The 17,920-nt window shown below is 41.1% G+C and overlaps 1 protein-coding gene across 1 annotated transcript; it reads left to right on the top strand.

Moving 5' to 3' along the window:
• The first annotated feature begins 67 nt into the window (after nt 1-67).
• frrs1b (ferric-chelate reductase 1b) lies at nt 68-17,791 on the top strand. Its single transcript, XM_041861896.1, has 16 exons — nt 68-458; nt 11,288-11,483; nt 11,564-11,718; nt 11,972-12,066; nt 12,265-12,418; nt 12,594-12,776; nt 12,946-13,044; nt 13,225-13,375; nt 13,839-13,952; nt 14,146-14,261; nt 14,432-14,518; nt 15,959-16,056; nt 16,176-16,234; nt 16,441-16,584; nt 17,171-17,238; nt 17,356-17,791. Exons 2-16 carry the CDS (start codon nt 11,288-11,290, stop codon nt 17,446-17,448), a joined length of 1,812 nt encoding a protein of 603 aa, XP_041717830.1. The 5' UTR covers nt 68-458; the 3' UTR covers nt 17,449-17,791.
• The last annotated feature ends 129 nt before the right edge of the window (nt 17,792-17,920 follow it).

Here is a 17,920-nt window from a genome sequence, read left to right as displayed (position 1 = left end):
TGGTTGACGGTAAGTGAGGGCGGGAGGTCCTGTATAAACACAAACTCACTTCCTTGACAACTTCCTTCCCAACAGCTCTGCACTGCTCCGCGAAGCGCGCGTGTCAGCCAGACAGACTACAATATTTCATGATCAGAATACAAAACCTTGAATGAACTGTCAAGAGACAAGGTCTTACTTAGGTTGTGCCTGTTGTTCATATGCTTATCTGCCCTCTCATTGGCTTGAATGGTCCTACCTGATCTCGCCTGCCGTCATTCATTGAGCACATGTATTTCCATTGTTAGAGCGGTCATTCGGCTCTCTTGTCAATATAATAGATACTCTTCGCCTTTATATCTCCTCAACCAATCAACACTCCCTTTGAATAAGGATAGTCCCCCTTTTCGTTGGCTATTTGCTGACGGACTTGAATTTGGTTTCAAGAGTTGAGACAAGGAAGAGTTGAGTGGGACAAGGTAAGTTCAGTTACATTTTAAAGAGTGAAATAGATAAACATACTTACTGTCCTGAAATAGGTAATATAGCCTACTGTTCTTCACACTAAATCGTCTATAAGAGAGCATTGCAAAATGTTTTGGATTCTTTAGTTTTGGGGAACACACTCAATAAGAAAATATTTGTTTTGACAGTGGTGTGTGTGCAGGTAAGCACAGTAGGTTAGTATGATCCATCCTCCACATTCAGATTTTACCCAAAGGAATCTTCGCTTTGGTCTTATTTGTCAATAATGTAGGCCTAAGTTTGGGCTGTCAATGACAAGGAAATGCCATTTTGAACCACATTTAGAATACAATGGAATCACTTATCAACAATTATGTTAAAGAATTAGATTATCTGAATAAATATTTAATGCCAAATTTAGCTTAGTTAGAATTATGCCTATTATTGACAGTGTGAGTTCAATGCATATGTAAAAAGAAGGTTCAATGACATAATAACCAAGCTAAAATAGGTCCCCTCCCTACATATTGTAGGCTATTGCTCTACACATTATGTATTTGTCTAAATGTATATTTATATATTTGAACAATGTTTGAATAAATTGTTAAATGTACCCTACTGGGACCTGTAGGCTATAACTAGAAAAACAGTAAGCTAGTAGTTCAAACAGCCACTACAGTAGATCATGAGGACACTCGTTTTCTGTAACAACCTGTTCAGTTCTTCTTGATCTGCAGCAGACTGATAGAACCAACTAACTGTAAATGGGAAGTCGACTAACATTTTCCTCTTACATTTTACATTTTAGTCATTTTAGCAGACGCTCTTATCCAGAGTGACTTACAGTTAGTGAGTGCATACACTCTTCCCACCTTTTTAATAAAACACAATAAGCTATTACTGTTGTGAGTGTGAGTATGATATGTTTTTGGTCTTAAATAATAATACAAATAGTTAAATGGTAAGCTAACCCATTCATAAACGCTAACTACCTTTAGCGCCTATTGTCGATAGTGTCTTCTGAAGTTTTGTTAAGAGCCCGGATGCTTGTTCTGAACAATAAAACGGATCGCTTGCGTTCCGGTTTTGGGAACGTATCTTTCATATCATCGAGAAATAATAATAACAAAAAAAAAAAGGTTAAATTACTACACACCTTTGTTAGGGTTAGTGTTCCCACATGGCCATATCTCCATATTACAGGGTGTGTTTACGGAAGACAAACAAACGGAAGACAGGCGACCACCATTGTTAATTAGCTACAGTGCCTTCAGAAAGTATTCACACCACATGACTTTTCCACATTTTGCTGTGTTACAAAGTGGGTTTAATATAGATTTTTTAAATATAAAGTGGAAGAAAATTGTAACATTTGTAAAAAAATATATGAAAAATAAAACACTAAAATATATATATATATATATATATATATATATATATATATATATATATATATATATATATAGGTATTCAACCCCCTGAATCAATGCATGTTAGAATCACCTTTCTAAGTAAGTCTCTAAGAGCTTTACACACCTGGCTTGTGCAACATTTGCCCATTATTCTTTTCAAAATTCTTCAAGCTCTGTCAAATTGGTTGGTAATCATTGCTAGACAACCATTTTCAGGTCTTGCCATAGATTTTCAAGCAGATTTAAGTAAAAACTGTAACTCGGCCACATTCACTGTCTTCTTGGTAAGAAACTCCAGTTTAGATTTAGCCTTGTGTTTTAGGTTATTGTCCTGCTGAAAGGTGAATTAATCTCCCATTGTCTCGTGGAAAGCAGACTGAACCAGTTTTTTCTCTGGGATTTTGTGCTTAGCTCCATTCTGTTTTTTTTATCCTGAAAAACTCACCAGTCCTTAACGATTACAAGCATACCCATAACATGATGCAGCCACCACTATGCTTGATAATATGGAGAGTGGTTCTCAGTAATGTGTTGTATTGGATTTGCTCCAAACATTACACTTTGTATTCAGGACAAAAAGTTGCAAACAGGATGCATGTTTTAGAATATTTGTATTCTGTACAGGCTTCTTCTTTTCACTCTGTCAATTAGTTTAGTATTGTGGAGTAACTACAATGTTGTTGATCCATCCTCAGTTTTCTCCTATCACAGCCATTAAACTCTGTAACTGTTTTAAAGTCACCATTGGCCTCATGGTGAAATCCCTGAGCGGTTTTCTTCCTCTCCGGCAACTGAGTTAGGAAGGACGCCTGTATCTTTGTAGTGATACACTTTGTAGTGATAGTAGACCCACTCCAATTTGCATACTGCCCCCAACCGATCCACAGATGACACAATCTCAATCGCACTCCACACTGCCCTTTCCCACCTGGACAAAAGGAACACCTATGTGAGAATGCTGTTCATTGACTACAGCTCAGTGTTCAACACCATAGTGCCCACAAAGCTCCTTACTAAGCTAAGGACCCTGGGACTAAACACCTCCCTCTGCAACTCGATCCTAGACTCCCTGACGAGCCGCCCCCAGGTGGTAAGGGTAGGCAACAACACATCTGCCCCGCTGATCCTCAACACGGGGACCCTTCAGGGCTGCGTGCTTAGTCCCCTCTGGTACTCCCTGTTCACCGACGATTGCGTGGCTAAGCACGACTCCAACACCATCGTTGAGTTTGCTGACGACACAACAGTGGTAGGCCTGATCACTGACAATGATGAGACAGCCTATAGGGAGGAGGTCAGAGACCTGGAAGTGTGGTGCCAGGACAACAACCTCTCCCTCAACATGAGCAAGACAAAGGAGCTGATCGTAGACTACAGGAAAAGGAGGGCTGAACACGCCCCCATTCACATCGACGGGTCTGTAGTGGAGTGGATCGAGAGTTTCAAGTTCCTTGGTGGAAGGCCCAAAAAAATTGTCAAAGATTCCAGTCACCCAAGTCATAGACTGTTCTCTCTGCTACCACACAGCAAGTGGTACCAGAGCGCCAAGTCTAGGTCCAAAAGGCTCCTTAACAGCTTCTACCCCCAATTAATCAAATGGCCACCAGGACTATTTACACACCCCCTGTATATAGCATCATTATTGTTATTTTATTGTGTTACTTTTTATTTTATTTTTTACTTTAGTTTATTTAGCTAATATTTTCTTAACTCTATTTCTTGAACTGCATTGTTGATTAAGGGCTTGTAAAGATTTCATGGTAAGGTCTACACCTGTTGTATTTGGCGCATGTGACAACAATTTTTTGATTTGATTTGACTGGGTGGATTGATACACCATCCAAAGTGTAAATAATAACTTAAAGATGCTCAAACGGATATTCAATGTCTGCTTTTCTTATATTTACCCATCTACCGATAGGTGTACTTATTTTTGAGGCATTGGAAAACCTCCCTGGTCTTTGTGGTTGAATCTGTGTTTGAAATTCACTGCTCGATTGAGGGACTGATATTTGTATGTGTGGGGTACAGAGATGAGGTAGTCATTCAAACATCATGTTAAGCACTATTATTGCACACAGAGGGAGTCCATGCTTGCCATAACAATGGGGTTGAATACTTATTGACTCAATACATTTCAGCTCTTCATTTGTTATTAATTTGTAATAAAAAAAAAAAACATAATTCCACTGACATTATGGGGTATTGTGTGTACGCCAGTGACAAAAAAAATTCTCTATTTAATACATTTTCAATTCAGGCTGTAACACAACAAAATGTGGAAAAAGTCAAGTGGTGTGAATACTTTCTGAAGGCACTGTATCTAGCATGCTCCAAACACCAGTGTGTAATGGAAGAAGGCCACCAGAAGTGTGTTGTAACTGAATAAATAGTGTCGGCTGCAACTGTGATGAAGCCGGTTAGAACAGTGTACAGTAAGTGTATATTTTGCATTTGTGAAATTATTTTGATGTGATATGACAGTAAAGGGCTTTAGGTTTCTAGAACCATATTGCAATTGAGAATTGATTCACGTATAGATAGTTTTTGGGTGCCAGAGCCAGTCTACCTCTGAAAATAACATATAAGGCCATTGGACCTTAAGGAGTAAGAGTAGCCTCCTTAAGAGTACATTCTTGGGCAAGTCATGAGAATACTCCTTGTTGTTATCTGTAACAGCCAGCTCAGTTCTTCTTTATCTGTAACAGACTGATAGAACCAATTGTAAATGGTGACGTGGCAAATTACACTTTGCTTCTTGAAAATCCTATGTCTTGAAAACTTGACTGCTGACATGCAAAACATTTTGGGACTGTATCAACAGTGGACTAATGAAGAAAATATAAACCGTTTTTGAGTAGATTTTTCCTTTTAAAGGGCAAGTCCACCACTTTTCAAGTTCTACATCATGGGAAGCAAGAACCCTCTTCCTAGAAACTCATTGCAGGTTTTGAAAATCACTTTTTTTTAAACGTTTAATCCTCCCCCGTGATGACACAGAGGAGCATTTTATAGGACCTTTCTTCTCATAGAAATGAGCTGTTTTAAGATATGTAGACACTGGTTTGGTGCCAGGGCCGTAGGGTTTGAGTTTTAAAATTTTGTTTCATTTACTGCATTTCTATACAATAAAAAACAACAACTTTACAATGCTATTTGGAGAACAGCAGAAACAAGCAAAAATCACCCCAGCCATTATCACCTTGGCTGCTGTAGGTTCATTCACTTCAGTCGATTTACAAAAAAATATACAATTGTAATGTTATACCCCTGAAAGGGGGGAAATATGATACATTATTCACACTGACACATAGCATCAGCGACAAAACAAAAACATTTGAAATTTTTAGAACTCTATTGTTTGCATTTTGATTGCATTTTAATGTAGGCCTAGGCCTATAGGGAAGATGGGCCATGTGGAGATGTTCATACTGAAACATACACTACCGTTCAAAAGTTTGGGGTCACTTAGAAATGTCCTTGTTTTCGAAAGAAAAGCAGTTTTTTTGTCCATTAAAATAACATCAAATTGATCAGAAATACAGTGTAGATATTGTTAATGTTGTAAATGGCTATTGTAGCTGGAAACGGCTGATTTTTTAAAATGGAATATCTACATAGGTGTACAGAGGCCCATTATCAGCAACCATCAGTCCTCTGTTCCAATGGCACGTTGTGTTTGCTAATCCAAGTTTATCATTTTAAAAGGCTAATTGATAATTAGAAAACCCTTTTGCAATTATGTTAGCACAGCTGAAAACTGTTGTGCTGATTAAAGAAGCAATAAAACTGTCCTTCTTGAGACTGGTTGAGTATCTGGAGCATCAGCAATTGTGGGTTCGATTACAGGCTCAAAATGGCGAGAAACAAATAACTTTCTTCTGAAAATTGTCATTCTATTCTTGTTCTGAGAAATGAAGGCTATTCCATGCGAGAAATTGCCAAGAAACTGAAGATCTCGTACAACGCTGTGTACTACTCCCTTCACAGAACAGCGCAAACTGGCTCTAACCAGAATAGAAAGAGGAGTGGGAGGCCCCGGTGCACAACTGAGCAAGAGGACAAATACATTAGAGTGTCTAGTTTGAGAAACAGACGCCTCACAGGTCCTCAACTGGCAGCTTCATTAAATAGTACCAGCAAAACACCAGTCTCAACGTCAACAGTGAAGAGGCGACTCCGGGATGCTGACCTTCTAGGCAGAGTTGCAAAGAAAAAGCCTGCCCATCTTAATCTTTTCGTTTTATTGGCCAGTCTCGACTTCATCTCGGGCCTAACAACACCCGTGCCAATATATCCTCCAAACACTGGCTTCTCTGCCATTATCACTTAAATAATCAGATCACATTGTGACGTCATGAAGTGGGCCAAAAGTTCCATCCCACCTGAACAGGCTAAAATTCCAGGATCTTTTTTTCAAACAGCTCTTACACAAAAAGGGCATTATGATCGTGGTCCTCTGTAGCTCAGCTGGTAGAGCACGGCGCTTGTAACGCCAAGGTAGTGGGTTCGATCCATTAAAAACTGTAATATCTTATGTTTCACGGAGTCGTGGCTGAACGACGACAATGATATCATTCAGCTAGCAGGCTATACGCTACATCGGCAGGACAGAACGGCAGACTCGGGTAAGACGAGGGGTGGCGGTCTCTGTATATTTGTAAACAACAGCTGGTGCACAAAATCAAATACTAAGGAAGTCTCAAGGTTTTGCTCGCCTGAGGTAGAGTATCTTATGATAAGCTGTAGACCACACTATTTACCAAGAGAGTTTTCATCTATATTTTTCATAGCTGTCTATTTACCACCACAAACCAATGCTGGCATTAAGATTGCACTGAATGAGTTGTACAAGGCCATTAATCAACAGGAAAACGCTCATCCAGATGCAGCGCTCCTAGTAGCAGGGGACTTTAATGCAGGGAAACTTAAATCCGTTCTACCTAATTTCTACCAGCATGTTAAATGTGCAACCAGAGGGGAAAAACTCTAGACCACCTTTACTCCACACACAGAGACGCATACAAAGCTCTCCCTCGCCCTCCATTTGGCAAATCTGACCATAACTCTATCCTCCTGATTCCTGCTTATAAGCAAAAACTGAAGCAGGAAGCACCAGTGATTCGGCTAATAAAAAAGTGGTCAGATGACGCAGATGCTAAGCTACAGGACTGTTTTGCTAGCACAGACTGGAACATGTTCCGGGATTCTTCAGACAGCATTGAGGAGTACACCACATCAGTCACTGGCTTCATCAATAAGTGCATCGATGATGTCGTCCCCACAGTGACCGTACGTACATACCCCAACCAGAAGCCATGGATTACAGGGAAACATCCGCACTGAGCTAAAGGGTAGAGCTGCCGCTTTCAAGGAACGGGACTCTAACCCGGACGCTTATAAGAAATCCCGCTATGACCTCCGACGAACCATCAAACAGGCAAAGAGTCAATACAGGTCTAAGATTGAATCATACTACACTGGCTCTGACGCTCGTCGGATGTGGCAGGGCTTGAAAACTATTACAGACTACAAAGGGAAGCACAGCCGCGAGCTGCCCAGTGACACAAGCCTACCAGACGAGCTAAACCACTTCTATGCTCGCTTCGAGGCAAGCAACACTGAAGCATGCATGAGAGCACCAGCTGTTCCGGACGACTATGTGATCACGCTCTCCGTAGCCGATGTGAGTAAGACTTTTAAGCAGGTCAACATTCACAAGGCCGCAGGGCCAGACGGATTACCAGGACGTGTACTCCGAGCATGTGCTGACCAGCTGGCAAGTGTCTTCACTGACATTTTCAACATGTCCCTGACTGAGTCTGTAATACCAACATGTTTCAAGCAGACCACCATAGTCCCCGTGCCCAAGGACTCTAAGATAACCTGCCTAAATGACTACCGACCCGTGGCACTGACGTCTGTAGCCATGAAGTGCTTTGAAAGACTGGTCATGGCTCACATCAACAGCATAATCCCAGAAACCCTAGACCCACTCCAATTTGCATACCGCCCCAACAGATCCACAGATGATGCAATCTCTATCGCACTCCACACTGCCCTTTCCCACCTGGACAAGAGGAACACCTACGTGAGAATGCTATTCATTGACTACAGCTCAGCATTCAACACCATAGTGCCCTCAAAGCTCATCACTAAGCTAAGGATCCTGGGACTAAACACCTCCCTCTGCAACTGGATCCTGGACTTCCTGACGGGCCGCCCCCAGGTGGTAAGGGTAGGTAACAACACATCTGCCACACTGATCCTCAACACGGGGGCCCCTCAGGGGTGCGTGCTCAGTCCCCTCCTGTACTCTCTGTTCACCCATGACTGCATGGCCAGGCACGACTCCAACACCATCATTAAGTTTGCCGACGACACAACAGTGGTAGGCCTGATCACCGACAACGATGAGACAGCCTATAGGGAGGGAGGTCAGAGATCTGGCCGTGTGGTGCCAGGACAACAACCTCTCCCTCAACGTGACCAAGACAAAGGAGATGATTGTGGACTACAGGAAAAAAAAGAGGACTGAGCACGCCCCCATTCTCATCGACGGGGCTGTAGTGGAACAGGTTGAGAGCTTCAAGTTCCTTGGTGTCCACATCACCAACGAACTATCATGGTCCAAACACACCAAGACAGTCGTGAAGAGGGCACGACAAAGCCTATTCCCCCTCAGGAGACTAAAAAGATTTGGCATGGGTCCTCAGATCCTCAAAAAATTCTACAGCTGCACCATCGAGAGCATCCTGACTGGTTGCATCACCGCCTGGTATGGCAACTGCTTGGCCTCTGACCGCAAGGCACTACAGAGGGTAGTGCGTACGGCCCAGTACATCACAGGGGCAAAGCTCCCTGCCATCCAGGACCTCTATACCAGGCGGTGTCAGAGGAAGGCCCTCAAAATTGTCAAAGACTCCAGTCACCCTAGTCATAGACTGTTCTCTCTGCTACCGCACGGCAAGCGGTACCGGAGTGCCAAGTCTAGGTCCAAAAGACTTCTCAACAGCTTCTACCCCCAAGCCATAAGACTCCTGAACAGCTAATCATGGCTACCCGGACTATTTGCACTGCCCCCCACCCCATACTTTTTACGCTGCTGCTACTCTGTTAAGTATTTATGCATAGTCACTTTAACTCTACCCACATGTACATATTACCTCAACTACCTCAACTAGCCGGTGCCCCGCACATTGACTATGCAACGGTACCCCCCTGTATATATAGCCTCCCCTACTGTCACTTTATTCTATTGTATATATAGCCTCCCTACTGTCACTTTATTTTTACTTCTGCTCTTTTTTCTCAACACTTTTTTGTTGTTGTTTTATTCTTACTTTTTTGTTTAAAATAAATGCACTGTTGGTTAAGGGTTGTAAGTAAGCATTTCACTGTAATGTCTGCACCTGTTGTATTCGGCGCATGTGACCAATAAAATTTGATTTGATTTGATTTGATCCCCGGGACCACCCATACACAAAAAAAATGTATGCACGCATGACTGTAAGTCGCTTTGGATAAAAGCGTCTGCTAAATGGCATATTATTATTATTATTATCATTTCACAATTTCAGAGTTTATATTTAGACCTCATAGTGTGGAAACATAATTAAAAAAACAGGAACACGTTTTTTACTGCACTGGGCCTTTAATAAAACACCAGCTATTACTGATGTGAGTGTGAGCTGATGAGTAAGAATAGTCTTAAAATAATAATACAAATAGTTATATGGTAAGCTAACTGAGAAACAGAATAAAAACCTAAACCTAATAGTCAACCCATGACCAAAACAATCAATCAGTCACAGTATGTCCTTAAATGAAACAGCAAGGTGTTAGTGGTAGGCAGTTGACCAAATTGATCCAAGAAAATTAGAAAAGCTAGAATAGGTTATAACTGGCTAGCAAATACTCTTTACAGTGAACTACCTTCTTCGTCTTTTTACAAACGTTAGAGGTGCCTACTGCCACCTATCGTGTACAATCCAATATACTTGGTGATACAAAAAAAGGGAAAATGGAAACCCCTTCCTCTAGGTCTGAAAAAAATATCAGTTAACCCTCTTACAAGGAGTGGGTCATACCAAGTCACTACTCCAGAGATTTGACATCTTAAATACAGATTGGCAATACACTTATAATAAAATAATGGCATTCATAAATGTATCAGCATAGAACAAGATAATGCAGAGCTCATACATTTTATATTCTCAAAATAACAAACCGGGAGAAACTAATCCCCTGCACAAAAATTGGTGCCTTGAAACTGGGTATACATAGACCTCGCCAGCTTGTAGTCCTAAAAACCTTAAATGAGTTACATCTGGTTCATTCAGCCATTCTTATGGGGAAATTGAATGGGGGAAAAATATAAGGTCTGAGGTTAACAAAAATCTTACACGTTTAGTTCTATGAGATAATATCAGTCAGTTAACATGACGTTTATGAATTATGAAGCCTTTATGTGCATTGTGTTTTCTGAATTAAATAAATGCTTCACAAATAGTGACATTAGCTGATGAAGATTATCTCATAGAACAAAAAGTATAAGATCTCCTAAGCCTGTGTTTACCACAGACGTTATTTTCAGCGTTAATCCAAAAACCATTAATTTCCCCATAGGTTTTGTTAAACGAACCATCGCAGAGCTAGTGCCTACAAAAAGACGCCATTACTATGGCTCTCTATTGGACACACCCATTCTTTTCTCTCACAATGATCTATCGATTTGCATTTATACAGTTAGAAATACATTACTTTTAAATACTGCAAAAGGCATAATAATTAGCTGACCTTGAAAATCAAATGCTTGTGTGAGAGCAATTATTGATATGACTGTGAGCGTCAACCAAACAAAGCAAGGTGAAGGTGAATGGTTCCTTGCATATCTCCGACCACAATGGTGATAATGTTATAAATACTGGGGTAATCCTCCAGCATAATAGGTAACGTATGGGCATAGATTTAAGGAACACGTAGACAATCAAACCAATGCAATAGCAGGAGAATAAAGGGAGACATTAGCCTAATTAGGCCTAATGGAATGCCCACACTGTGCAAGGCCGGCGATAGGCCGCATACTCACACAACTTTAAATCGGAAGTCAACTAACATTGTCCTCTTCCCACTTTCTTTATAAAGCACCATCAAAGAAAGTCAATATGATTTTCCATCCTCTCTGGCACAATACTGTAGGCCTATGTGTGAGCTATTGAGTAGCCTAAGAATCATTTTGTCTTTTGTAAAAAATAAAATAAATAAAAATGGCAAGCTAGCTGAGAAGCAGAATAAGCAGAGGCCTACCCATGACCAAAAATCCCATTAGTCAGTTACAGTATTTTGTATGACCCTGGACTCTCATAAAACGCCATCTTTATAACTTGTATAACCTTTATTATAACCTCTGTATTGTTTTGTCTTTCCAGATGCCGGGTCCACATCTCCTGTTAGTGGTGGTGGCTGTGTGTTTAATAAATACAGCCTTTGGCTTCGCCAATGGAAAAGTGTCTCTGGCATGCGGAGATATGATGCCACAGCATGGCCATGACTCCAGCTCTAAACCTGCTCCTTATAACATCACCCTGGACAAACCCACATTCAGCCCTGGTGACCATATCACAGGTAGCCTACTTTATATTTGTTGGGTTGGGACAATGGAAAAATACAAATGTCTGAGTTTTTTTCTTTCTTTCTATTACCAGTGACCTTACTGGTTGTTCCCATGTCTGGGAGCACCTCCTTCAAAGGTTTCCTGATTGAAGCGAGGGATGCTGAGAACCCAGACGGTCCTGCTGTTGGATCATTCAGCCTCCTCAACCCTTCTGAGTCACAGCTCCTACATTGTGGCCACACACAGGTAGAGATGATGTTACCCGACCTCTATACATACTACATGATTGTTGGAAGCATAAGCTAAGTATTGTAAAGCTCTGGCTGCCTGGAATTACTATTCGGTTGCGTTTGAATATCATGCCGTCTTCAACAACCTTCACCAGCCATATCATTATTAAAACAGACAAGATGCTACTTGTCTCAGCCACACACCTCAATAGAGTTATTACTGTGTGAGAGAGGTTTATTGTATGATACTCAACCCTGTCATTTTGAAGGGATCTGCAGTAAGCCACACCAGCAAATCCAAGAAGACAGAGATACAGGCCTTGTGGGAGGCTCCAAAAAACCCCCCAGCGAGCGTCCAATTTATGTGAGTAATTATCTCCTTTATTCTCACTATGCCAATCTCTAAATGTCCTATTTTTCCATTCTATTGCTAATGTGTTGTTGATGTTGTACTGAATCAGAATGTCACTACTCACTATCAATGCTGACAGTTATGTAAGTTGTTTTGGATAAAAAGCTTCTGCTAAATGACCATGTTATTATCATTCTATTGTTGTTTCAGGGCCACAGTGGTGCAGAAGTATAAAGTCTACTGGGTGCAGATCCCAGGGCCGGTGGTGTTTCTGAACGGGGCGACAGGGGTTCCACCACCAAACCCCACCCCCACCTCCACTACTGCTGCTGTGACTACACCTCTGTCTGTACTGACCAGACCTGTGAGTCACTCACCACCAGGATTTTCTCTAAGTATATACAGAAGAGACTGAGGATGAATCAGCATAATGTTTACACTGACCGACAGGCTGTGGATGATTATTATGGCTGATGATAGGTGATGGAAAGTTTAACCCTCTCTCTCTCGCTCTTCCTCTCTCTCTTCCTCTCCCTCAGTTCAGCTCAGAGGGGTGTGGTAGGAGTAAGTCCTGTCTGCGTGACCCTGTGGGATGCGACCCAGATAGAGACCCTCTGTGCTTTTTCCTCTCCTTCACTCCAGAGGAGCGGACTGTGCTGTTTGAGCTCAGTGGACCTGCTGATGGATACCTGTCCTTCGCCCTGTCGCTGGACAAATATATGGTTGGTATGACCCCAGAAAGCCTACCAAAGAAGGATTCTATAACCACTTGGAGCTTGTGTGGACTTAAATGATATGGTATTTCAGTATGGCATATGCACAGTGAGATTTGTTTTATGAAGCCTTACAATATAATTGTAACTCATTTGAGTTTTGTGTATTTATGTGTAGGGGAATGATGATGTATACCTGTGTGTGAGAGATGGGGACAGTGTGGACATCAATGCTGCTTATGTCTCCGGCCGAACTCACCCTGAATTGGCCTCTGAGGTACACAAAATTTATGTTTAGCAAAGTTCTGATAAAAATATGAAATAACAGTTTTGTGACTGTAGATGTTTTTTGTTGTTGTGTTATTTGCTTGTTGTTTGTTTTAGATGGTTGTTTCATAGATTGACATCTGTAGTACCTAACTGATCTTTGACCTATGACCTTTTGTGTTCTCTCTAGAATGTTCTGTCAGACACAGCTTGGCAGCTGGCAGATGGGGTCATCCAGTGTCGTTTCCGTAGAGACATACTCCTCCCCCGTCAGATTGCGAGCAGGTTCAGCCTGGACCAGAGCTACTTCCTGTTCATAGCCCACGGGAGGGCTGGAGATGGTATGACCATGTGTCTTTGTCATGCTTTTCCTATTTGTTTACCAGCCTTTGATCACATACTTTATAATACTGTAGTCTCCTAAGTATGATTGATTATTCCTATTGTGCCAGATATATATTGTAGATGCTGGTTCTGAACTTGACATCTACTATGGTTAGATTAAACATTCCTGACCTCAACCCCTCATTGTTGACTCAGGTGTGGGCTAAGCTGTGCCAAGTGTTTTGAACGAGCTCACTGCTGTTTTGTACGTGGGTTTTCTGGTTTAAGCTGTGGTTATCTAGTACAGTAGTCATACCCGCCATGTGAATGTGTGTGTGAATCACGTGCCAATAATAAAACATTGGTAAATTGTTCCAACATCTATTTACCACAATGCTTAACTGGCAGTGCTGGATCTAGTGTTGGTGCCAGACTCTGTAAAAACGAACATAGACATTATCTTCATCCATCCATCTTAAGGTGTGATCCATAGACATGACCATCAGCCTCTGATATCCACTCATCAGACCGTCATCACAGGACCCCCTGAGGATCTAGCTGGCTCCAGGTCTCCCCTGCTCATTAAGTTCCATGGTAAGCCTGTAGTTTACAGAAAGATAAGCCTTTTATGACCTGCCTTGTTTGAATAGGAAGTGTTGCAACAAATACATACATTTCATTACTTAATATAACACGCGTTTAACACTAAGTTCCATACATTTGTTTCAGTATATGTCTGGCTCATACAAACACAGAGAACTAAGTGTATACCCCTCTGTATCCCCAGGTGTGTTTATGCTTGTGGCCTGGATGACGACAGTGACCACAGGGGTCATCATCGCACGCTACTTCAAACATGACTGGCCAGAAACAACACTATTTGGACGCAGGCTATGGTTTCAGGTAAAGACTTTGTTTAAAGTGTTATGTCTTGATTAATATATTTGGTTAATTCTAAGGCTTGTTGTTTGAGCATTAGCCATCACTATCTTTCTAATTTCCTCCCGAAAACAACTGTTATTTCAACCATATTTTCGTGATGGTGATGTAGTATTTTGTGAATGTCTCTACAGGTGCACCGAGCCTTGATGATCCTGACCGTGCTATTAACCTGTGTGGGATTCTCACTACCCTTCATCTACCGAGGTGGTTGGAGCAGGGTAAGACTGGAATACCTCCCTTAGTCAACACCACACCCTACACATCTGGCAGTCAGTCACTCCATCTGTATGTCTGTATTTCTGCCTGGCTGGCCATATATTGTATCTTTATAATTTGGCTGCTTGAGTGCCTGTGTGTCTTTCTTTGAATCAGATTTCTTTGAATGTCTGTCTTAGAACCGAATCATCACCACTCAGCAGTGTGTCATGTTCTCCCTTTTCTGTCATGCTGCCTCCTCCACCAAGCTGTCTGTCTGCCTTAGTCATTTTGTCCCTGCTGGACAGAGAAGGACAAGAGAGAGAATGTTGAGTGCTGTAGTGAAGCCAAGGAACCAATTATCACTGACTTACAATGCTGAATAACTTTCATTCCTTCAGCGTAAGCATGTATGGGAGAACAATCATTTGTTGGAATGACATTGATCAATGGTTGAAATTATCTGCACCCGTTTATCTTTTTAAGGAAGGCTTTTAATTTGTCAAATTTTTGTCCACTTTGCCTCCTGCCAAAATACATATTTTCATTTCTGTGCTATTCTCCCCATTTAGAGGTCACCCTTCCCTTCAAGTGCTACAGAGCCAGCTGGAAGACCAATTATAATTTAGTATACTACAAAAACTCCAAGATGTATTTTATTTTGAGAGGCTGACTCTATCTTGTGTGCCAGTTCAATTCTTGTTATTTCCAGGGACTTCTGGATCCATTGATTTGATCCTCTCCTCTCTATCTTCGTCTGTAGTGTTACTGCATTGTTGTTCAGAGGTTCCTGTAGTGTTCTAGTGTTGCTCAGATACCTATAGTGTTGTTCAGAGGTTCCTGTAGTGTTGTTCTAGTGTTGCTCAGATACCTATAGTGTTGTTCAGAGGTTCCTGTAGTGTTCTAGTGTTGCTCAGATACCTATAGTGTTGTTCAGAGGTTCCTGTAGTGTTCTAGCGTTGCTCAGATACCTATAGTGTTGTTCAGAGGTTCCTGTAGTGTTCTAGTGTTGCTCAGATACCTATAGTGTTGTTCAGAGGTTCCTGTAGTGTTGTTCTAGTGTTGCTCAGATACCTATAGTGTTGTTCAGAGGTTCCTGTAGTGTTCTAGTGTTGCTCAGATACCTATAGTGTTGTTCAGAGGTTCCTGTAGTGTTCTAGCGTTGCTCAGATACCTATAGTGTTGTTCAGAGGTTCCTGTAGTGTTGTTCTAGTGTTGCTCAGATACCTATAGTGTTGTTCAGAGGTTCCTGTAGTGTTCTAGTGTTGCTCAGATACCTATAGTGTTGTTCAGAGGTTCCTGTAGTGTTCTAGTGTTGCTCAGATACCTATAGTGTTGTTCAGAGGTTCCTGTAGTGTTGTTCTAGTGTTGCTCAGATACCTATAGTGTTGTTCACCTCTACTGTGTCTAATGCTGTAATGTAATAGTAGTGTAATACTGTTGCTCTGCACTGTCTCCATCAGCATGCCGGCTCCCACCCTTACCTGGGCTGTACTGTCATGGCTCTATCTTTTATCCAGCCTATAATGGCCCTCCTCAGACCTGCCACAGACTCCTCACGGTACAACCTAAAGCCTCCTACAGTGATCAGTTTCTGAGATACGTCAAACACATTAGCTATCTATATTGTGTGGCAGGATCCAGGAATCAACTGTGCTGTATTTTACTGTCTTTCCACAGAAGGTACATATTCAACTGGATGCATTTGGGAACAGGCACTATTGCACGGATACTTGCAGGTTAGATGTTCATCTTAATCCTAACATAACAATGTTGACATGATGATGAAGATTATTATTATCTTGATATACGGATAATGATGCCAACAATAATAACAATGTTTAGTACAATGACTACGACAGCAACAATGGTGTATCCAAACCTAGTGATTGCAACAACCTTCTCTACCTTGTCAATCATAACCCCAGTATTTCTCCTGTTGTAGTTGTGGCCATCTTCCTAGGTATCCAGCAGCAGGCCTTGCTTCTCCCTGGCCCCTGGTCCACTGGTGTCCTGGCGGGCTGCGTAGTCTGGGGAGTCCTGGTAGAGCTGCTACTGGAGTTCCACAGTAAAGCGGTCATCGTAACAGGTTGCTTTCTTTTCATTTTAATTAGATGTATTTATTCAGGTAAATCGATTAAGAATACATTCTTATTGACAATGGCAACCTTCTCCGTGTTGTTATTTTCTTTCCCACTTCCTATCCTTTCCAACAATTGTTAACTTTTAATATGTCCCTGGTTCTGGAACCGCTGAATTAGACCTTTGATAACAATGCAATTATTTGACTGTTTAATAATCAATGTTGTCTTGCTTGGAGGGAACAAATCAATTACACAGTCTGATTCCATTAAGCATAGAAGAGAATTGAAAACGAATTGTTTGGTGCGTGGGCAGGAATGCTAAGCAGGTTTAAATGTCAACAAAAAAACACTAGTCTTTATAACGACAGACTTGATGTGGGTATGTAAAATCAATCAGGTAAAATCAGTTTTCACTTGTTGAGATGTCTTCCTTGATTACAGTAATTGGGGTCTGCATATTTCTCTTACCGTAAGGTTTAAATGTATATAAAATAGTTATTTTCAGGGATGTACTAGTCACACAGAGCCAAATATCTCCATGTATTCTATTGAATACTGGAACTCTGTGGTAAATCTCTAACCTCTGTACAGGGAGGACTCTTGCTGAGGACGAAGAAAAGATTCTGGGTACTCACTCGGATAATGAGAGACAGAGAAAGGTAAGCTTGAAACAAATGTATCAATTATATAAAAAATGTTCTTATATTTTTGAGAAGTGTTGTTCTTTATAATAAGTTTGCCCACAGTGATTTTATTTTTACTCCAATTTCTTTCAGGTATCTCGATTCAGAAAGATTGTCTTTGCTGTGTTCCTCGTGGGAAATGTTGGATTTCTGTCTGTTCTCATAAACACCATAAGAAATGTGTGACTGGGAATCACATACTCCTTGTTAGGGGTCATTGTAGACAATAATAGTATAGATTATGTATAGTTTTTTTATTACTCAAGCCATGTTGCTCTATTTTACACTACTACCATTGCCTTTTTTAAAGTTTCCAATGAACATATTGAAACCTATTCATAAAAAATGGCAAATGGATGAACAACATTTGTATTTAAGAACAACATCTGTCTGCTTATTTGAATAAATATGTTACATCATCTTAGGATACTCTTTATAAATCCCCCCTTTATAAATGGTCCTCTGTAGCTCAATTGGTAGAGCATTGCGCTTGTAATGTCAGGGTAGTGGGTTCGATCCCCGGGACCACCCATACGTAAAAATGTATGCACACATGACTGTAAGTCGCTTTGGATAAAAGCGTCTGCTAAATGGCATATTATTATTATTATTATTATTATTATTATAAATCATTCCCCCCATCATTACAATAAAGACT

Source organism: Coregonus clupeaformis, chromosome 34 (assembly GCF_020615455.1).
Source record: "Coregonus clupeaformis isolate EN_2021a chromosome 34, ASM2061545v1, whole genome shotgun sequence".
Lineage (NCBI taxonomy): Eukaryota > Metazoa > Chordata > Actinopteri > Salmoniformes > Salmonidae > Coregonus > Coregonus clupeaformis.
This window is presented reverse-complemented; position numbering and strand designations above follow the sequence as displayed.